Genomic DNA, 23,872 nt, shown 5'->3' on the forward strand with positions numbered 1-23,872 from the left:
TTAACTTTGATTGTTTTTATTATACCAAGAAACTTCAGTTGTCAACACAATTAGGGCTGAATGATAAACAAAAGAGACAGATTTATTTTTCAAATCATTTTGCAAAGGTAAAATTGTCTGTTGAAGTTTGGCTTTGGCAGTGTATTAGCCTAAGATCCCTTTCAATAGTAAATTTCAATAATTCCATGAGAAGCTAGTGGGCAATTCTTATTCGTTGAATGAAGGAGGAAAGAGATCAGGATGGTTTGTGATGAGACGAATTCCAGAAGAAGGTTTGTAAATAAGTAGTTAATAATCAGTAAATTCACATCACATCAAGATTGAGGGAAATAAACTGCCCAGGGTATCCATCCTAAAAGGAGGGTTAACTCCTGAGGTTAATATTAAAATCTTTACTCTTTTCTGTGACATTTTAAATCTTAACTCTATTTTTTTTTATATGAGAACAATGTTTTGAGAACATCTCATAAGTGAGATGACTTATCCTGATTAAATTAAAACAGAGAAAAATAACACCTGCAGCAGAGAGCTAAAGTCCAAAGAATATACTTATAGATAGTATAACTCAAATAAAAGAGAGAACTTTGCAATTGCATTTTCATTTTTTCCTAAACTCATTAAATCCACACATCTTATTACATAAGTTCAAAGTTATAAAGAAATATAATTACCTTTATTCTCTTTTTTCATTATTTCAGTCATAAACATTTCTTTTACTTTATTGCATAAAGACTCTTTATCTACTTCAGCATTGATATTTATCAAAATATTTTCTGGCTCTGTAAACCATTGCTCCAACAAAGGCCAGTTGTCCAAGAAGCCTATAATTCTGCAAAAATATTGTATTGTAATGATTAAAATATGTCACTAATATTAAGCATAATTTACCTGACATGCATAATTAAAAAGTAAGCTGCCAATATAGTTAAGACTGAAAAAAACAACTCTAAGAATTATACAGACAGTGCAATATTATCTACTTTGAAGAAGAAATTATTTAATACTATCAAGCCATATTTTTTTGAGATATATGAAAGAGTAAAAGAAGATTTGAAAATGCCACCATTTCAGAAAAACTTCAGTGTAAGTTCGATTTCACTGTAGAAGTGAAAATCAACAGGAAGATCAACTGCACTCAGTAGAATTAACTGAGTAGAATTAGCTTCTTATGGGAGCTACAGCCTGAGGTCATCTGTTTTTCTCTTAGAGAAATCAAATAAATCTTTGAGTAAGTGTAGGTAGCTCAGATTCACTTGTCTGACTGAAAAATAATCTTGGAATGATTCTTGAAACTTTCTTGTCTTCCTTGAGAATAGATAAGCTTAATAAAGCTAATTAGCTAATTAATGTAGAAAATTACTTTTCTCTGGCTCACCTCCTATTTTTAGATTTCCTCAGGTTTCATAAAATTGTCTAACTCTGTTTTCTTTTCCAATGAATAAGTGGGTGTTTTTTGTTTTGTTTTGTTCTGTTTTGTATAACATCATTTTAGCAAAATGGAAGTCATTTTAAACTATACTCTGTGGTCTGATGCCTAGCTCTTTGAAATATCATGATCTTCACTGGCATTTGTTGAATGAGGACTAAATTAGGACTCCATGCAATGAACCAGAAAGGGAAGTATCACCTCATCTAATTGTTCTCTTCCCAGTCTATGATAATTTGTGTTCTGAATATGAGAGCCAACACATAAATATTTCACTCAATATCAAAACTATTTATTTATTTATTTTTTACTTGTTAAAAGGCTCAGTGCTAGAAAATACATCTTTTTTCTAGATCTGAAGATGCCAAAGTGACTAACGGTCAGTCTGTTCGAAGGGCAAGAAATAAGATGCAGGACACTGAGTTTTAAACTAACCTGTGCTGAATCTGGTCTCTTAAATTCTGGTCCTCATTCATATCTTGCTTTTCAGCAGTTACACGTTGAGTGATGTCTTCATGAGAAGTTTCACTTGAAAATGCTTCAGCTATGAAATGAAAATTTGCTAAACCAAAGTTGCAGAAGCACTGCTAAAATGTACTGATGCAAGACAACCAAATCGATATGATCTTACCATTGGTCCAATATTAATTAAAATGTTTAACAACATGTTGAAAGAGTATAGTTTTGGGATTGGAATTCAAATTTTCCTTGGAAATTGAGGAAAATGACACACCATACAATATTTCAATGTGTAGGATCCCAAGATTGACTGTGAAGAGGTGAAAATGAAAAGTGATGGGTCATCATGAATAACAAACTAGGAAACAATGAGAAAATCAACACTGTGGTGTAAAGAGTAAGAATGAAATAACAGGGTGGCCATAAAGTCAAACATGTAAAAATTATTTGTCCGTGATATGTTACAATCCAATCAAGTAAATTACCTTTCTTTCTAGACTCTGTGATCTTTTGTTATAGGGTAGACATAAAGGAACCAACCACAAGAATCCAAAAACAAAAACTAAAACATCCTCAAGTGGAATATTACTCAGCCATTAGAAATGACAAATACCCACCATTTGCTTCAACGTGGATGGAACTGGAGGGTATTATGCTGAGTGAAATAGGTCAATCGGAGAAGGACAAACATTATATGGTCTCATTCATTTGGGGAATATAAATAATAGTGAAAGGGAATAGAAGGGAAGGGAGAAGAAATGTGTGGGAAATATCAGAAAGGGAGACAGAACATGAAGACTCCTAACTCTGGGAAACGAACTAGGGGTGGTGGAAGGGGAGGAGAGCGGGGGGGTGGGGGTGAATGGGTGGCGGGCACTGAGGGGGGCACATGACGGGATGAGCACTGGGTGTTATTCTGTATGTTGGCAAATTGAACACCAATAAAAAATAAATTTATTATTTAAAAAAAATCCTCAAGATCTGATTGAATCCTATTTAGGATTGAATGTTACAAAGTCATGAACTTAGAATAAATGGAAAATAAGAAAGAGGGAAGAGAGCCTTGTACTAGATTAAAAGGAATTCAGTCAGTGCAACAGAACACTGAATAGTGTTCAGGAAAATGGAGGACCCTCACAGGATATAGCAATCAGTTTTTCTCTATCTACATTCAAGAGAGAAAAAGATGAAGTGATTTAAAATACAGAATAATGCTTTTTTTTTTTTTAGTTATAATGGGCATTTTATTATTTTTATAACTTTATTTTTTATTGGTGTTCAATTTGCCAACATATAGAATAACACCCAGTGCTCATCCCATGAAGTGCCCCCCCCTCAGTGCCCATCACCCAGTCACCCCAGGGATGTCCACTCTCACCACTGCTATTCAACATAGTACTAGAAGTCCTAGCCTTAGCAATCAGACAACAAAAACAAATAAAAGCCATTCAAATTGGCAAATAAGAAGTGAAACTCTCCCTCTTTGCCGATGACATGATACTCTACATAGAAAACCCAAAAGACTCCACCCCAAGATTGCTAGAACTCATACAGAAATTTAGCAGTGTGGCAGGATACAAAATCAATGCCCAGAAGTCAGTGGCATTTCTATACACTAACAATGAAACTGAAGAAAGAGAAATTAAGGAGCCAATCCCATTTACAATTGCACCCAAAAGCATAAGATACCTAGGAATAAACCTAACCAAAGAGGTAAAGGATCTATACCCTAAAAATTACAGAACACTTCTGAAAGAAATTGAGGAAGACACAAAGAGATGCAAAAATATTCCATGCTCATGGATGGAAGAATTAATATTGTGAAAATGTCAATGTTACCTACGTTTAATGCAATCCCTATCAAAATACCACGGACTTTCTTCAGAGAGTTGGAACAAATTATTTTAAGATTTGTGTGGAATCAGAAAAGACCCCGAATAGCCAGGGGAATATTAAAAAAGAAAACCATAGCTGGAGGCATCACAATGCCAGATTTCAGGTTGTACTACAAAGCTGTGGTCATCAAGACAGGGTGGTACTGGCACAAAAACAGACACATAGATCAATGGAACAGAATAGAGAATCCAGAAGTGGACCATCAACTTTATGGTCAACTAATATTCGACAAAGGAGGAAAGACTATCCACTGGAAAAAAGACAGTTTCTTCAATAAATGGTGCTGGGAAATTAGACATCCACATGCAGAAGAATGAAACTAGACCACTCTCTTGCACCATACACAAAGATAAACTCAAAATAGATGAAAGATCTAAATGTGAGACAAGATTCCATCAAGATCCTAGAGGAGAACACAGGCAACACCCTTTTTGAACTAGGCCACAGTAACTTCTTGCAAGATACATCCATGAAGGAAAGAGAAACAAAAGCAAAAATGAATTATTGGGACTTCATCAAGATAAGAATAATGCTTTTAGGTTACTTATAAAAACCAAAGATTACTGGCGTCAATGAAGGGTGGCAGAAGAAGGCTGTGGGGGTCTTTTCAAAAGGTGCTATCATGCACCATCTCCTACTCCTACTATTTGTCTTTCTAGCACTCCCACATAGCTGATGAATCTTTCCAATATCATCTAGTCCCTACACCCTTTCTCCCAAATTTACCATTATCTTGACTTTTTATTTTCCAGAAAACCTAGTCACAGGGTTGCACACTTCAGCTTCTCTCCCTCATTCAACAACTTCAATTTATGTCCTTCTGTTACACCAGCCTTAGATGATATTTATCTCTTTCCAAGTCTCTGCTCATACTGGTGGGCATCTTCCAAGGAAAATACACAATTTTGTGACTTGTAACCTTACTAATTCCTTGGCTCAAAAATCAGCTGAGCTGATGATGATAGATAGATAGATAGATAGATAGATAGATAGATAGATAGATAGATGGTAGATAGATGGTAGATAATCTTAGGTAAGCTTCTTGAGAGTTATCTTCACCCATGCTCTCCACCTCCTCACCTCTCCTTCATGCCCAGTCCACCCCGGACCATCCTTCCTGGTCCCCTATTCCATTGAAATAGCTCTCATTCCAGTCACCAAAAACATCAAGTCCAATGGACATGTTTCAGTTCTTATTTTACTTGATTTCTCTGTTGTATTTATAGGTAAAATTTAGCACATAATTCTTAAGTACTTTTACATATATTATCTTATTTTCACAACATAACTTGAAAGCAAGATTATGATTCTGTAATGGGCCCCAAATTGCACAGCTCATAAATGACAAAGAAGGGCTTTGATTCCAGTCAATCTGACTCCAGGCTCTGGACTTCTTTTTAATGTTTAAACTGTTTGTTGAACTATACCCACCGAAAAGAATGCATACATGAATATATAGCTCAGTGACCTTACAAACTGAAAACAGCACCCAGATTAATGAACATCATCAGCCTCGAGAGCGTTTCCTGTTTCTTCTCAGTGGCTGCACTCAAAACCTCTCTATAGCTCTCTCCATATTATGAACACTGTTGCTCCCTCTCAGCTGGCTGATGGACTGAGGTATTGGCTAAAACCCAGGCAGCCACCTGTCTTCCATTCTGACACAGCCTTATGCTCCTAGACTGCTTGCTTCCTTTTGTCAGGTCTCCCTGGTTTCCTGCCTGTTGGCTTTGAGTCTGGTCCATTCCTCTCTGCATAGCCTTGGCTGGCCTGATGTCCAGGCTTTAAGCACACCTGGCTTTGGCTGTAGGCTGCTTCCTTCTGTTGCTGTTCTTCAGGCTTCTCCACAGACTCGAGCATTGCAGGACAGCTTGTTGCATCCAACCATAGAGACTGGGCTCCCACACCCCAGCTTGAACCTCAGGACTCCAGCCCCTACTGGTGTGGGATGGGAATAATACAACTCAATTTTGAAAATCTGTCCTTTCTTGGCTTATGAGACACTACTTTCCCTGATTTTCTTCCTCTCTCTCTAGCTGCTGCCTCTAAACACTTCTTCTCTTGCTCTCCCAATAAATTCTGATGTTTTCTGAGGGTCATACTGAATCTTTTTTTAAAGAATATTTTTATCCCTAGGTGATGTCTCTTACCTTCAAATTCTTAACTTTGGTACATGCTTCTTTCCTGATACCTAGCCCCATTTAGAGAATTGTACTCTGAACATGATAGCTTAAAAATCAATTCAAACTCACCATTTCCCTAAAAGATCTCTATGTGTAAATGGTATCATCATTCAAAAACTGTGAAGGTTAGAAATTTGCATTCATTTCTTTCTCCTTGTGCCACATCTCTTATCCTCACTGATCACTCATTTCTGTGGTTTGGCTCATAAATATCACTTGAAGCTGACCATTCCCATCTTGCCTCTCCCAGCTGTAAAAATGCCTCTGAAGTTTTTTAAAGAACAGTAGTTTTACTTGTTTTATTGCTTTCAACCTCACTCTCCTTTCAATGCATCCTCTACCCTGAGCCAGAATGACCATTATAAAAAGCATATCCATATCTAATCACATTAAATATCAGCTTTAATATCATTTATTGACTTCAGGAAGATGTTCCAACACCTTAGCTTGGGGCACGACTCTTCAGCTGGCTCATGCCTACTCTCCAGGCACATTTCTGCCCCTCCATACCTTGCTGTCTCTTGGCCCTACTAGGTCTTTGCTGTTCTCTAGCATAGACCATGCTCACTTGTCAAGGTTTGTGATGTGTTTCTCTCTACCTCTCTCCCTTTCTTGGTCTGATAGACCTCTTCCCATGCTGGGCAGACCTAACTATATTATAACAGCAGATAACTAACTATATTATAATAATCAGCTTACTTTGCTTCTTCTTACACTACATTGTAAACTACTTGAGGATAGGGATTTGCCTTTCAGTTGTATCTTATTAGTTCCTGGCAGATTATGAATCTTAAATGTTCACTAGTAGCACCATTTTAGCTCCCTTCACTCTAGACTAGTGCTAGGTTCTCCACAGGTCTGTGTGTGCACTTCATAACAACTTGACATATCCACTTTCAAGTCAGATTGATCTTGAGTTCAGGGTCCTGTTCTCTCACTAGTGGGCCATGGGTTGGCAGTGTTCTCAGCCAGTTCTCAGCTATGTCCTGAACAGGATGGGGAAGTTGGTTGGACAAGCAGAATCACTGCAGTCAGCATTGCTCCTACTCCCTTCTATGGATAGAAGTAAGTTCTCTCTTTTTAAGATCTGGTGGACAGCATCCAGTTTAAACTACTGGGCTCAACAGCTAAAGTATTATCTAACAGTTTTGTCATTTCATTTAAGTAAATGATGAGAGAAAACATGAAAATTACACAAACTCAAAATAAGGATGAGTGTGACCCGGACAGTCAAGTGCTCATGCTTTAAACTCTCAACTATAGGGGATCCCTGGGTGGCGCAGCGGTTTAGCGCCTGCCTTTGGCCCAGGGCGCGATCCTGGAGACCCGGGATCGAGTCCCACGTCGGGCTCCCGGTGCATGGAGCCTGCTTCTCCCTCTGCCTATGTCTCTGCCTCTCTCTCTGCGACTATCATAAATAAAAAAAAAAAATTAAAAAAAAATTAAACTCTCAACTATAAATAAAATTATTGAAATAGATGATCCCTAGGCCTCTCCTAGCTCTGAATGTCACTGTATTAGTAATAACAGCAGTAATAAAAGAATGGTATGTTAACAACCAGTTCAAATGAGAATCTAACAGTCATATCTACAATCAGGAATGCTAAAATAGATGTTAATAGACGAAAAACTGGTCACTATGTATAGAGCGATCTAATACTCATAATTTATTCAAAAGTTTAGAAATTAATATATATTGATTAAAATTAATTTGCATGTCTATGCATAAGAATCATTTGAACTGCTATTGGTTTCTTACAACTTATAGTTATAGAAGATTTGAGTCAAAACCAATGAAAGGCATAGACTCCTATAGATGCAGACAGTCCAAAGTGTCCAAAAGACTGTATTCAGCCTTCTACTGAAAGGATATCTAATAATCTCTTGTTCATTTTGAAGTCTTCCATAACTCTTCCTGATGCATTTGCTACATGTTTATTACACTGTGCCAGATTCCATCCTAAGTGTTTTACATTGATCACATTTAATATCTGTGATACTGTGGTTTAATAAAAAATACATACTTGGGTCTTTTTCTCTGGCTCCTGACAAAGAACTTGGAAAACTCTTGTAATTTCTTGAGTGATAGGTGTGAGGAGTATTTTTCCTTATTCATAATAAGTCCCTTTCAATCTTATTTGAGTTTATGCTAATGAGGTGACTCTTGGAAGATGGGGCCTAGTTGCCAGAGGAACCAACCATGTAATTAGAAGGCTGGAACTTAAAGCCTTGACACTAGACTTCTTGGGAGGGGTAAGGGGATGAGGGCTGAGTTAATCACGAATGATCAAAGATTTAACAAATCATGCTTTTTAGAACCTCCAGAAAAGCTCTAAACCAAGGGCTTTAGAGAGCTTCTGGGATGGTGAACACATCCACATGCCAGGAGGGTAGTGTAACCCAAACTCCACAGAGACCAAAGTTTCTGGGCTTGAGACTCTTCCAGACCTTGCACTATATTCCTCTTCATCTGGCTGTTCATTTCTATCCTTTATGATATCCTTTATAATAAACCAGTAACAGTAAGCATTCTATGAGTTCTATTAACTATTCTAGAAAATTCAAACCTGAGGAAGGGTCATGGAAACCCTCAATTTGTAACCCAGACAGAAGAATGGGTAACCTGGAGATCTACTACTTGAAATTGGCATCTAAAATTGGGGGCAGTCTGGTGGGGCCAGGCCCTTAACCTATGGAATCTGCCCTAACTCCCAACAGTTAGTGCTAGAACTAGATTAAATTGTAGAACACCCAGTTGGTCTCTCCTGAGAAGTGGAGAATTGGGTGATGTGGGAAACCCACACATTTGGTGTCAGAAGTGTTGTGAGTAAAGAGAGTTTTCCTTTAACATCTATAACAATACAATGAGGCATTTTATTATATAGATTGTGGAACTCAGATTTAGAATAAAGAAGTACCTTTTCCAAGGTCAAATTCCTCATAACTTGGAAAGACAAGGTTCAAGAAGATATGCTTTTCCCCTAAGTATTTCATTTATATAATAAAGTATTACTTCCAGTTCAATGGTAAAAAGTAGTTAAATAAACCATGAGTGTTGGAAGGTCTATTCAACTTCACCATGTAAGGACTTTAGTCAACTGATACCTATTTCTGATTTTACACATAATCTCGGGGAAGGATGTTGCCAGACCCTTGCTTGCAGAACAGATGTGGTTTATGACCTTTATTAGAGTGACCCCCCAGGAAGTAGTAGACAGCCCCAGGAAGCTCCTCCATGCATGCAAATCTCATAGAGGGCACCTCTGGGCCAGGGTTGCTGCCAAGTTGAGGGAAGGGTTCAGTGAGATGTTTGCAGTCAGCATAGCATTCCCTGCTAGTTCTCTGCAGTGCTGAACACCAACAGTCAGAGCAAGAGGCAAATGTGCTTTGGAAATCTGAAATGGATTCCTTATCACCACTTCTAACTGTCAGTGGGAATATTCACTGACAGTTCAAAGATGAAATGAACAAAGAGCTTTGAATTATAAAAAAAAAAAAAGACTACCAAAACAAAGGAAAAAGTGTCCAGCTTACCCATTGTGTAATTCATGCGGTCCAGCAAGGAATTATCTGAAATATCTAATAACATGACAAAGTCAAATGCAGAAGGGGGAAGAGGCACTTCTTTGGAGGTGCTAGCATCAACAGCCAATGTGGGTATTTGTGTTTTTTTTTCTTCCAGTTCTAGGGCCTCTCTGTTGTAGCCCGTGAGAGCTTCCTCCAGAAGCTTTGCTTGGTTTAACGTCATTGGAAAACCATCCAAGACCCAGCCTTGATCCACAGGTACCTCACTAAATTGAAAATGGACACACCATTAACATTTTAATAGATACAAGTACTTTGGAAGTAACAACACAATCTATCTTGCCTTTACCTTTCGTTTAACTCCACAGTAACCTCCTTCCACACAAATGTTATTACTTTACAGCTAAGAGTGGGCTTATTAATGTACCACAATCACTCCTTTGCTTAAAAGCTTTCTGTAGGTCCCTGCTGCCCTCCAAATCTATTCCAGAGACCATAACATCATATTTAAAACTAAATGGCCATGACTTACTTCCCTATGATGTCTTGTCTCTCAGTCTTGAACCATTTACTTCACACAAACTGATCTCCTCACTGTTAGGTGAGGGTGTGCTGCATTTCCTAGCCTGTGTTCATAGGCAGTTCCTCCTTTGAACCTGTTTCTCATCTACACATAGTAGGATAACACACCTCACAGGGCCATTCTGAGGATAAATTGAAATGATTCATTTAAAAAACCCAGCACTGAGCTTAGCACAAGTGGATACTTGCCTTGCCAACCAGGAGACCTCTCTTACTCCACCCAACCCAGCAAGGAGACACAACTGCCTAATCTGAACTCCTCAAGCTCTCACTCACTTCATTATACAATCAATAATTATTGCATTTTTTGAGTAAGAAAAAATCAAATGAGTCTTCCTTATATCAGTTATAATTTATAAGGTTCCTATAGTGTGAGGAGCATTTCTTGGGTTTTTGCCTTCAATGCAGCATCCTCCATAGAGAATAGGAATTCCAGGAATTATTAGTTAAGGTCTTTACATTAAAAAATGATTTGAAAAGGGAAGAAACTTCAACTCTGCCCTTCTAAATCCCCAATTATGTAAAATTGAGAGTTTATTTTTGGATTCAAAGTTATGATTTCATTTCTTTCTCTTTTAGAACTCATATTAAACAATATAGAATTTCCTTTCTTCCCTGGGCAATCTCTCATTTCTTGTTGCCTTTCTATCCAGCACTGACCAGCCTTTGGATCCCTGGGTTCACTTCTTCCTCCTTAAACATAAAACAAGGAAGGGCACTGACCTGTGACCATACAGGTAGTGTTCCTTCCCTCTATAATGTGTCGCTTGGCTTTTCCAAGTATCTAACTTTTCCTTGAATTCCCAGCAGGGAATAGAACCTGACCTGTGCTCACATCTGGGTGGTGAAGTCAAGACTAGTAAAGTGGGGGAAGTGAAATATAAGCATGCAAATTACAAAACATATCTTCATCTTGCTGTATGTTTTCTAATGTAGACAAGCAGTATCTATTCGATATTAAAAATAAGAAACATTTCTATATTATTCTTTATATACTTCCACTTGATAAAAAATATATTAGTAGATTAAAAAAATACATACTTAATAGCATTTACCAAGATATTAACTAGCAACATGTCAGAAATGCTCTTTCCTTTCTTCAGCATCTTTTCTGATTTTGCACCAAGCTGAGCCCGCACAGTCAGCTGTGAAAATAAACAATGAATGGTAGAGTACAGCTAATTTAAAAGTCAGAATCTGAATATTTCGGGGAAAAATTAAATGAGCATGCTCTCTTGTAAAGACACTGATCATCTGGCATAATTCTGGAGTCAGCCAAGCATTTAGGGGAAATGTTTAGGCAGATTTTGATGCTGTGTTGTGGTTCCCATCTTTCCAAGATCTTCCTCTCAATTTCTAGCTACTCTGACATCCCCAACCTTCATTTGCTAATACCTTAAATTGAAACTATTCAAGATTCTGCTTGAGTTCTAGTCATTCTTATGCTATGAAGACGTGACTTGTCTCTGGAAGTTCCCTTCATTCAATGATCCAATTCCATACAATTTCTGTCTGACTGGTTTATGCTGCTTGTCTGCCGCCTTTGCTTTTTACTGTCTGCTTTTGACCTTCAAATCATTCTCTTTTCTATCTTGTCCAGCATTTATAGCATTATCTGTAGTAGGGCTAGTCCAATAAAGCTGCTCTATCATCAGGAAATTCCCTAGATTTTATTCTTAAATCGGCCTCTAGTGAGTATTTTATTTTTTTAAAAAGATTTTATTTACTTATTCATGAGAGAGAGAGAGAGAGAGAGAGAGAGAGAGAGATGCAGAGACACAGGCAGAGGGAGAAGCAGGCTCCATGCAGGGAACCTGACGTGGAACTTGATCCATGACTCCAGGGACTCCAGGATCACGTCCTGGGCCGAAGCAGGTGCTAAACCACTGAGCCACCCAGGGATCCCCATCCAGTGAGTATTTTATAAGTCAAATGATATTAGATCTCTACTCAAAACCCTGTAAAGTTTCCTGGTTTACACTGAATGTCCTAATCATGCCTATAAGGCTGACTTGATTTTTCTCCCTTCCTGCTCATCTCTCTAACCTCAGGGCTTACTATTATCCCACCTTGCTGGCCAGGCACCTTCCTGCCTCATTGCTACCAGACAGCTATTCTTACTTCCTGAAATGCTACACCACATGCACTTGGCAAGTTCTCTCAATCTTCTTTCAATCTGGTAAAACCTCACTTTCTCAAGGAAGCCTACTCTATTTCATATAGTAACCCTCCCTCTTTTCCCATATCCTTAGTCTTGGCCTGTGCTTCTTATCCCTTACTCCTCTCTACATTTTCTTTCTTCCTGGTTTCATTACTATCTAATGGATCATATAATTCATTTACTGTGTGTATGGTTTGTTATCTATCTCTATTAGAGTATAGATTCCTTAAGGTCCAGGAATCCCATCTTTTCTTTTCACTGATATATCCCAAATAATTACAATGGCATACAAAAAAAAGTATGCCCTTTGAATTAAATATAGAATTTGGAGGATTTATAACTCAACAAAGGCAAATATAAAAAATACACTTAGCCTTTCTGCTAATTTATATTTCAAATATATGAAGTAAAAATTGTAAATTCTCCTTTATCACTTCTAAGCCCATTTATCTCCCCACTGGCTGTCATATTTATATTTTGGTGTATATCCTTCCAAAACTTTTTCTGTCTTTAAATAATTCTGAAATCTAAAATATTAGAAATCTAAAATATTAGAAATCTAAAACTATTTTCTAGAGGTGCCTGGGTGGCTCAATCAGTTAAGCATCTGACTCTTGATTTCAGCTCAGGTCGTGATCTCAGGATTGTGAGATTGAGCCCCAAGTTGAGCTCTGTGCTAGCGTGGAGCCTGCTTAGGATTCTCTTTCTCCCAAGGGGAACCATCTTATACCTTGGTGGGACTGGATAAAATAGATGTGATACACACACACACACACACACACACAATAGAATACTACTCAGCCATCAAAGAAATGACGTGTTGTCATTTGCAATGACACAGATGGAACTAGAGGGTATTATGCTGAACGAAATAAGTCAGTCAAGGAAAGACAAATACCATATGATTTCACTCATATGTGAAATTTAAGAAACAAAACAGATGAACATAGGGGAAGGGAAGGAAAAATAAGATAAGATGAAAACAGAGAGGAAGGCAAACCATAAGAGATTCTTAACTATAGGAAACAAACTGAGGGTCGCTAGAGGTGGAGGGATGGGGTAACTGGGTGATGGGCGTTAAGGATGGCACTTGAAGTAATTAGCACTGAGTTCTGTATGCAACTGATGAATCACTAAATTCTACCTCTGAAACTAATAATACAATATATGTTAATTTAACTTAAGTAAAAAAAAATTTTTAAAGATATTAGTTGAAAAAAAAAAAAAAAAGATTCTCTTTCTCTCTCTGCCCCTGCCCCACACCAAATAAAAATAAAGAAAAAATAAAATTATTTCCCAAGGTGAAATGCAGAATAAAAGTAATTAAATGTAATAAAAGTAAAGCAAATAAAATCTCACTTGATTAATCTGGACATTCTATTCGATGACAAAAAGATGTCTCCATATACAGAAAAGCAATGCTACACAAGGAAATACTAGCTTCCATTAGAATAGTCAGTGACTTACAAATATTTCTTGCAGGGATTAATCAAAATTCTGTAGAGTCACCACTAAGTATAAGGAGAAATTCTTGGGAAAAAATTATTTAAAGGTAAAGAGAGTAGGACAAGAAATGAAAGTAATAAATTAAGCAGTAGATAAAAATACATAAATATAAATTTGACATAAGACTAACATTTTTAAAAAGCACATATTTACCTTCTTATCTGGCAAAACTGAGTAACAATTTCCACCACTTTAGAGATAAAGAATATAAAGAAAATTAAGTAACTCAGATTCAGCTAATATGTTACCATCATATTTACCGTAAGTAGGCTCCATGCACAGTATGGAGCCCAACATGGGGCTTGAACTTACGATCCTGAGATCAAGACTCAGGCACGTAAAACCGACTAAACACCCTCCCCTAGTGCACCATCATCATATTTACTTTAAACCAAAGAGAAGCACACTGCTATTTCATTTCATTTGAAGAAATACCAAGAAACTATGAATCATAACATATTTCCATATACTAGTAGCCAAAATTAGACCATGTACTTACTTCAGAGAAACTATCACTTGATTTGACTTCTTCAGCTTTTGGAGTTTTATTTGTATCAGTACCTAGCAACAGGAAAAGTGGTAAGAAAAAAATTCTGGTATCTACCACTAACAACCATGTTAGTATTTGATCATCTATGGTTTGGGCAGATGGGCTATCGGTTCCAGCCATGCCCGAGATGCTCAGAGGAGGCAGTAACAGGGTCACCGCAGAATGGCATCACCTTCCTTCCACCACATGAAAATCCTGGCCATCATGTGGCCAGGCATTTTCCACTTCCTTCTTTCCATGAAGACTCACCCATAATATCATTAGAAGAACATTAATATAGCTTAGGTTTTCTTTTCATAAAACTAGCCAAATTTCTCAAGAAACTTTGTTAAAATGTTAATTCATTAATTTTTATTTTCCTGAATTATCAAGTTATAGGTAGTAAATATGGGTAAAAGTAGAAAACTCTAGAAGCCCGAAGGTTGTTAGTTAAAATCTATAGAATAAAACACAAGTTTTCAGAGTCCATTTATAATTAACTGGAGTTTTGTAATACATCATACAATACTTGTAATAGTTTAAAAGTCCATTAAAATTATCTTGTATGAAACACATAACTGAAATAATGGACAGGTTATACCTTTTAAAATATAGGAAACTCAGCTGCTCTAGGAGAGCTGCATGCTCACCACACCATTCAGGGGTGATGGTGATAATGACGTTGTCATAGGAGGATCTGAACTTTATGCTAGAATGTGAGGAAACTATTAAACATGGCAAGCCTTCACCAGCCTAGTCAGAAAAGATATTTAGGACTTAACATTGTTTTCCTTCAATGTTTCTTTTTAGCGTCTGAAAGACTAGAACCAACCCAGATCCCAAGTGAGATAACTTTTCATCGGGTTTGAAAGCTTGTTTCTATTTATTTGCCTTGCCCACAGCTGGAAATAAACTTAACTTTATCTAGAGAACCACTCTTCAGGTGGGTGCAAGAGGCCAGGCCCTACAGCCTTCCTCAGCACAGTGAACAATACAGGGCAGTACGCAGGGGGCCGCAACAGTACCACTCATGGGGATCTGCATAGGCCAGAAGAAACAATAAAATACAAAATACTGTCTCCCTGCAAAGCCAGGAAGAGGGAGGATTCTCCTGTTATCATAAATCCAACAAAACTGAGCAACTACTTGAAGGGGTATAAAAAGGTTCCTTCATTAATATTCATCTCTTATCCCTAGTTGTAGACACAGGTTAGGGACTCTTGTGTTTGTCTTACTTCCTCTGTTAAGTGACCAGGGAGACAACTATGTGAAACTCCCCTTCCTTTCCCTGAAAGCAAGTTTGTGCTCACATACATGTGTACTCACTATTTATCTGTCCATCTATCTAACGTAAATAACGGATGATTTTTTTTGATATCTCACTTACTAAGTATAGTTTTATCTTCTGTTTCTGGTAACGCTTCTTCTGAAACTGGATGAGGTGAAAATGCATTCTGTAGATCCTTTGGGAAGAAAACACATACACACACACACACACACACATAAATTTTAACACTGTTATATTTTAATAACATTTAAAATTTTATTTCTATAAGTAAGGTTTATGCTCTTTCATCTATAACATTGATAATAAGAAGAACTGAATGATTTCTGAAAACAAGAAAAATTTGATGATTATTCTTACAGAAACACACAGTAACCTATGATGTACTCTTTCAAATGCCCTTCAATTCTATGTAAAATACAGCAACTGCTATTTTGAAAATACAGCAAAACCTGAGAAAGGTAGAGTTTGTAGAAAGCCATTTTAGAAAGAACAATCCTAGAGGTGTCAGCCATAGCCACAAAGGAATAAAGAAAAATCATGTCCATTATCTATCATACAATTGATTAGAAAACAGAATAAGAGGCAGCCCGCACTTCTCCCGGTTATTTTCATAATTCGTAGTTAAATGGTATTTATCTTGCAGCCCATGCAAATGATCCAGATTAGATTCTCTGCTAATTTCTTCAGTTGCAGAGACAACATAAGGTAGGGGAAGGAATGTTGGATTTAGAATCTGGGTTTCCACCCACAACACTCATCAACAAGCCTTCTGCCTCCAAGCAAACCAATTCACACTTAGGACCTCTATTGTCTTCCCTTTAAAATGAGGGTGCTGGACCATGTTAGGATTCTCAAGGTGGGGCCACATTTTCATATTTTCTGCAGTAATGTAGCAAGATGTGATACTAATGGGAACGCAATACAGGTAAGAACCACAGAAAGACCTCCCCCTTCTCCACCGCCCTTCGAATTGACATCTCCTCACAGATCAAATTCAGCCAGCCAACTGTTTTATATGCGGTCCCTGGGCATCCTTCTGCAGAATAGCATCGTGAGCCAGGGGACTAAGCCTGGCATCCCCCTCTGCCCCTTCTCTGCTCTGATCTAGCATCCGCCTCAGCACTGGTCTTTAACTATGCAATGGATACTCTGCTATTGGCCACTGCCAGGGTCTCAGTGGTGAAATATCACTCTAGGAGCTGGTGACTTGGTGAACTCCCCCCACCCCAACACCCATACCCTACCCTCCTCCAATTCCTTGCAATTCAGCCCCTTCACCCCTTACCAGTCTTATCAGCCTGTGGCTCTTTCTTCAGGAGTGTCTCCAGCTGATGGTAGCTGGACACAAAGTGGGCCAATAACCCTGGATGACCAACTAGGCAAACAGTGTGTTGAGGGGGTGGCAGGGAGGAATTTCCTCTCTCATTATATAAATGCCCACATAATAACCTTGATTTTGCCTCTTGGTTCACAAAATGTAAAATCTTTTCTCTCTGGGCTTTTCCAGAAAACTTTGCTAACCTCTGGTCTAGAAGATCTCTTAGATTCCATACGGTTTCCAATCTCTAGAATAGGAGGAGCATAAAAGAAAACTAAAATCACACTTGCCTGGCTTTCTTTGTTCTTCTCTTGCAGAACTGGTAGAGACTTTTCTTCAGCTTCTTTCTCAATTGGTAGAGCCTCACTGATTTTTTCATTGTCATGGAATGCTTTGATTGCTTCTTGGACAAGAGTGTCAATAGAAAGTACCTGAATAGGAAAGTCTAAAGGGCAAAAGAATTCTATTAATAACTTGTCATTTAGGAAACTGACATAATTATCCTTCTGTGACAGCCCCATCCAATAACACTGTCTCTAGGGTCTCCTAAAACTGTCTTTTGGATGAAGCTGCTTATTTTTTTTATTGTGGTAAAATTCACATAAAATAAATCTAACCATTTTAGATACACCTCAGTGGTACTTAGGTCATTTATTTTGTCCAACCATCACCACTATCTTGTTCTAAAACATTTTCATCATCCAAAAAGGAAACCCTGTACCCATTAGGCAGTCACTCCTTATCTCTCTATCCCTGATCCTGCAACCACTAATTTGTCTTCTGTTTCTATGGATTTGTCTATTCTGGACATTTTACATCAATGAAGTAATATAATATGTGGCCTTTAGTGTCTCCTTTTTTTCATTTAGCTTCATGTTTTCAAGGTTCATCCGTGTTGTAGCAGCTAAGAGTATTTCACTCCTTTTTCATGGCTAAGTAATATTTCATTGTATAGATACACCACTTTTGTTATCCATTCATCAGGTGACAAGCATATGGATTCCCCCCCATACCTTTTGACTATTATTAATAGTGCTGCTATGAATGTGCTGCTATGACTATTCCTACACAATATTTTGAACACCTGTTTTCGCTCCTTTGGGGTACATATCCCATAGTGGAATTGTTGGGGTCATATGGTAATTCTTTAATTTACTGAGGAACTTTCAACCACTTTCTATAGTGGCAACACCATTTCACATTTCCACCAGCAATATATAAGGGTTCCAACAACACTTCCTCACCAACACTTGTTATTTTCCTTTTCTTTTTATTATACGCATCCCAGTGGGTGTGAAGTGGCATCTCAATGTGCCTTTGTCAAACTTTTTAAGGAGGTCCTTTAAAATCTCAATATAATATACCCTTGTCTGTCTCAGAATAGTTTTAGATGGACTAGTCTCTACAAATGGTGAGTTTTTCCAGTGAAAACAGCAAAAAATAAGTGTAATTGAATAAAAACTAATTAAACAGAAGGAAATCTTCTAACAGAATGAGCTTCAAAAGAAAAAGCCAAAGGTTCACTAAAAAGACAGAACTCAACAAATGTGAAGAAATAAAATGTTTATAATTTTAAGTGCATTTCTTTTGTATTTGTTATAAATTATTAATTTCCCCTTCATTAGTAGGTAAATAAAATATATGAGTCAAAGTTGACAACTTGTTATTTCTCAAGGCTATGCACCAGCATTATATAACATATCCATATATCCAGGTTTGCCAGTTTATGACTCTAAAATCCTCAAATTGTCTGCCTTGGACAAGTAATTATATGATCACTCTATTATAAAATTTTTGATGATGAGAGATTCCCAATATATCAGCAGATTATGTATGTTGCCCACAGACATAGTCATTTGCTACAGTCAATGTAACTAGAATCCAATAAGTGAAAAAAAAAAGAAATTCTACCTTTTTGTAGAGCCTTAAGAGCAGTAGTTTTTCCACTAAATGTTTTTCCAACTAAGCACCCTTTAATAGCAAATGAAGGTAATTCTAGTACTGTTGATTTGACTTGAGGAGGATGAGATTTTTCAATTAATCTGTGAATCACATGACCCAATATGGTATTGTTGGAGGGTGGTAAATTATCAACCATTTCTTCTGGTAAAGCCCACTCTCCAACCATATTCTGCAACATAACAATGAAACAAACCAGAACATCCTTAAAAATGTAATTTAGGCATATACAAAATTTTAATATTGAAAATAAACAAATTATAGCAAACAAAAGTAATACTTTAAATAATTATATTACATAAGTGAGTAATAACATAAATAATATGTTCATAGTAGAGAACAAAAAAAATGAGCTTCTTATGTAAAAATAAAAATGAAAAACTCAAAAATCCTTAACAGTTTATGAAAGTAAGCATATTGAGTTTATCGAGACAAACTGTAACTCAGGTTGAGCATTAAGATACTTAAATTGAAGCTACCCTCAGTAAACAGATAAAAGAGAATAATAGTTATCTGCTATCTTATGCAAATACTAAACTGATTTTAAAATATTTTGTTATAAGAAAAATAAAGGAGAACATTCATGCCCAATATGGTGTGCTCTAAATCTATTGTTTGACTCCCAGTTACTTTGAGTTTCTTGCTGAAATGATCAAATAACTATAGGTTTAAAAACAAACTACAGACCACAATCTCTGAAATAAAACTAGAAACTGATTTTAGAAATATATGAGAAATATAAACATTTAAAAATTAAAAGCATTCTTTTAAAATAATTCTGGGATTAAAGAAGAAATTAAAATTAAAAATGTCCAAAAAAGAACATTAAAACAATAGATTTATTAAAAATATGGTATGGGATCAATCTGTACTCAGAGGAAAAGTCATAGCCCCATACAATGCCAGATCTAAAATTTTAAAAAGGGAAACAGTGTTAAAATAGGAAAAAATAATTTTAAATAAATAAATGAGGGAGGAACTCATAAAAATGGAAATGTGTAGAGAGCACAACTATCAAGATACTTTTTATATATTTCTAGAACTTGTCCAGACTAAACACAATAAGGAAATTGCTACTAATTCTGAACAAAGGTGAGGAAAGCAAGTATCAATTTTGTAACACACTATGAAAGAAACAAGAGATTTTAAGGATATCTACAAAAACGTTAAAAATTTTCTTATTTTATTTACATTCAGTTAATTAACATATAGTGCATCATTAGGTTTCCAGAGGTAGAGCTCAGAGATTCTTCAGTTGTATATAACACCCAGTGCTCATCACATCACATGCCCTCCATAATGCCCATTACTCTGTTACCCTATCCTCCCATCCCTCTCCCCTCCAGCAACCCTTGCTTCCTATGGTTAAGAGTCTCTTATATTTTGTCCAATTTCTTATTATGTCTTATTTTATTTTTCCCTTCTTTTCTCTGTGCTTTTCTGTTTTGTTTCCTAATTTCTACATGAATGAAATCATGATAATCGTCTTTCTCTGATTGACTTATTTTGCTCAGCATAATACCTACCATTTACATTGGTATGGATGGAACTGGAGAGTATTATGCTGAGTGAAATAAGTCAAGGAGAGAAAGACAATGATATGGCTTCACTCATGTGTGGAATATAAGAAATAGCACAGATGATCATAGGAATCAGAGAGGGAGACAAACCAGGAGAGACTTAACTATAGGAAACAAACAAGGTTATGGAGGGGAGGTGGGAGGGGTTAGGGTAGCTGGATGATGGGCATTATGGAAGGCATGTGGTGTGACGAGCACTGGGTATTATATGCAACAATGAGTAGCTGAACTCTATATCTTAAACTAATGAGGTACTGTATGTTGGCTAACTGAATTTAAATTTTAAAAAGAGGGGCATCTAGGTGGCTCAGTCAGTTAAGCATCTGCCTTCGGCTCGGTGGTGAACTCTGGGGCCTGGGATCAAGCCTCACCTTGGACTCCATGCTCAGCAGAGAGCCTGCTTTTCCCTCTCCCTCTACAGGTCCCCCTGCTTGTCCACTCTCTCTCTCTCTGTCTCATAAAAAATTTTTTTTTAAATCTTTAAAATAGGTAAATAAAATGAATAATGAAAAAAATGAGTTTCAGAAAGATACAAATTTCATCAGTGCACAAAAATATAAATTCTATAAATAAGGCTAAGTATATGTAGAAATGTAGTACATAATAAGGTTTATATTTCACAGCTGCAGAGAAGGAGATTATTTCACAATCGGTATTAGAATAATTTATGCCCTTATATGTGAAAATAACAAAGTTGGATATCCTTATATTTTTCATGAAAATAGATTTTGGAACCAAGAAATAATGAGGGCACCAAAATCTGGATGAACATTTATATGTTCCATGAAAACCATAAAATAAAAGGCTGATAAATCTGATTATATAAAAATAAAATATTCTACACTCCCCCCACATAAACATACTTACATACACACAATTTTAAAATAAAGAACAAAAGGAAAGTATCTGTAAACACATCATGTTTGACAAAGGGTTAAGAGTCTTAGTTTATAAAAAGCTGTAAGCAATAATATGAAAAAGAAAAATATCCCAACAGAAAGGCACAAAGAATATGAACAGTCAGTACCCAAAATAGAATAAAATGGTCAACAAGTTTTTGAAGCAAGGTTCAAATTCACAGAAATAAAGATATCCAAATAAAGCAGTGATGCAGGGGATCCCTGGGTGGCGCAGCGGTTTGGCGCCTGCCTTTGGCCCAGGGCGCGATCCTGGAGACCCGGGATCGAATCCCACGTCAGGCTCCCGGTGCATGGAGCCTGCTTCTCCCTCTGCCTATGTCTCTGCCTCTCTCTCTCTCTGTGTGACTATCATAAATAAATAAAAATTAAAAAAAATAAAAAATAAAGCAGTGATGCATCATATTTTGCTTAACACAAAAAAGATTAGTCATACTTCTCATTCAATATCAGTGGGAGAGTAAATTAGCACATTATTTTATTTTCTAACGTGCCCAAAGTTGCTGTAACATCACCATAATAATAATAAAAAATAAAAATAATTAAAGATATAAAAACATAAGAATTAGAGTTTAATTTACACATAAATCACTGCAAAATTAGGTCTGATAGTATTTTTCTGAAGTCACTTAAAGATCTTAAAAAATTATCTTTGTGAATATAAAAAATTTAGTAACATAAGTAGGTAACAATTTCATTATATAAATATTCCATCCACAATCTACCAGAAACGAGTAACAATATATGTCATTTATGATATATTTGAAGATTACTTGGAAATATACTGAACTCTAATCTGAGAATAATGATGTACTAAATGTTGGGTAACTAAATTTAAATTTAAAGATTATTTGGAATTAGTACATGCAACCTATTTATTCAACTTCAAAATGCTCTAATGTATTGTTTCAGTGGTGCAGAACATTATGAATTCAAGATATATCAGCTTATTGGCTTTTTAAAAAATCATGTGTAAGTCTTCCCCAATCCTTATTAAAGATGATCCATTTTATTAGTACTTTTTTATTATGTCCCTTGCCCCCGGTCAACTTGCCCCCAACCACCTTAACTTAATCTTCTTAGTCCAAATAATTGGGATGGAAAAACAGGAGCAGTAGCCACTGGGGGAGAAACTGAGCTTCCTCAAAAACATATGCCTTCATGAAAACAAAAACAAAAGACAGTTCATTATATTTCTTCACGAAACACTGACCAATTTTTCAACTTCTGCTAATCTGAATTGTCTTATGACATTTTTTATTTGAGAGGAAGATATATGTCTTTGTTCTGACTATACGTCAGGATTTATATCTTAATATTTGTTATATTTATATTAATATATTCTATATGACATAGCATAAATATTCACACATGCTAGGTCATATATAACTGTATGCATGTTTTTATGTATGCTCTGTTATGTTAGGTACATTAATAAATACACATCTATGTTGTTACATTTCTTTTTATCAGTATTCGTTTCATATCCATCCAATATCTGACAAAAAAAAAATGTTTGCTCAGAATATAAGCTGACAGATTTGATGAGTGCTATAGAAGACTTGCCTGGCTTACTGACAGAATTTCTGATACAACAACATTCTGAGGTAAGGAAATGCTTTTTGAAACAAATAAACAAAAATCCCCCAAATTATTCATAATTGGTTTTCCTTTAAAATTGGTGGAATTTACTACTACATAAATATAATTTTATCTGATTGCCACTTGTATACAAACTGTCTTTTTTTTGTAAAATTTATTTTGTTTTAATGTCTTCAGTTCTTCTAACAATTCTGTGCATAATAATTATATGCATTGTTCATAATTAGCTAAATACTGAATTGCTTTCCATCATCACTGATTGCATTAGAATCTATTGCTTGCTTCTGCTTTCATTCATTGGAATCATTTATACTTCTAAATTAGACAAATGATAATTATTTTATGTAATGTGACCAATTAGAAATGAACCAAATTAAAAAACAAACCAGAGAAATTGTTATTTTAAGAAAAAAAAGTTTTAAGTCCAAGGCCCATTTTAAGTGAAAAGTTTCCAATGTTCTAATGATTTTTGTGGTGCAGTCATTTAATCTGTTATAAAGGAACCAGCCTAGGACTGAAATCAGATGACCTAGCTTCCTACAGTAGTTCTACTACTTGCTTGTTTTGTACTCGGGTGATTCCCTTATCTTTCGTGTGATAATAAGATCTATCTCATAGGGTTGCTGTGAAGATTGAATGAAATGCTTGTGTGAGGAGCCTATGTGACCATGTACTTTAAATGTTCAACTAAAAACGTTCTCAGGCCACTGTTGGAGGCACATAATAGTGTCACATAGGAGGGCTGGCAACAGGAGAAATCACATGCAGCTTGCACCCCCATCAGAGAGGCATCTTCCTCACAAAGGGATTAGAACAAAGCCCTGTTCCATCACTGAATGAGGTATAGAACAGTGGCCAAACACAATGAGATAGAATGTTGACCATGCAGAGAACATTTTCTTTGATTGCTTAGGTTAGGAAAAGGACTGAAGCCCAACCTG

At 36.4% G+C, this 23,872-nt stretch overlaps 1 protein-coding gene and 1 long non-coding RNA gene across 7 annotated transcripts in view; one reads left to right on the forward strand and one right to left on the reverse strand.

The window, feature by feature from the left end:
- The window catches only part of SPEF2 (sperm flagellar 2), a 172,148-nt gene that overhangs the window by 85,295 nt on the left and 62,981 nt on the right, over positions 1–23,872 (reverse strand). For all 5 annotated transcript variants that reach the window (XM_072824916.1, XM_072824912.1, XM_072824913.1 and 2 more), the window contains 8 exons: positions 18,785–19,004; positions 17,164–17,318; positions 15,655–15,730; positions 14,238–14,299; positions 11,113–11,216; positions 9,499–9,755; positions 1,862–1,970; positions 672–829 (listed from right to left, as the gene is read on the reverse strand). In XM_072824916.1, coding sequence (XP_072681017.1) covers positions 672–829; positions 1,862–1,970; positions 9,499–9,755; positions 11,113–11,216; positions 14,238–14,299; positions 15,655–15,730; positions 17,164–17,318; positions 18,785–19,004 — 1,141 coding nt within the window. The remainder of the gene's footprint in view (positions 1–671; positions 830–1,861; positions 1,971–9,498; positions 9,756–11,112; positions 11,217–14,237; positions 14,300–15,654; positions 15,731–17,163; positions 17,319–18,784; positions 19,005–23,872) is intronic.
- LOC140632662 (uncharacterized) overlaps positions 1–23,872 on the forward strand; it is a 94,572-nt gene that overhangs the window by 63,037 nt on the left and 7,663 nt on the right. For both annotated transcript variants that reach the window (XR_012030258.1, XR_012030257.1), the window contains exons 6-7: positions 9,647–9,747; positions 22,803–22,936. This is a non-coding gene — a long non-coding RNA (uncharacterized lncRNA). The remainder of the gene's footprint in view (positions 1–9,646; positions 9,748–22,802; positions 22,937–23,872) is intronic.

The sequence above is a fragment of the Canis lupus genome, chromosome 4, assembly GCF_048164855.1.
Source record: "Canis lupus baileyi chromosome 4, mCanLup2.hap1, whole genome shotgun sequence".
Lineage (NCBI taxonomy): Eukaryota > Metazoa > Chordata > Mammalia > Carnivora > Canidae > Canis > Canis lupus.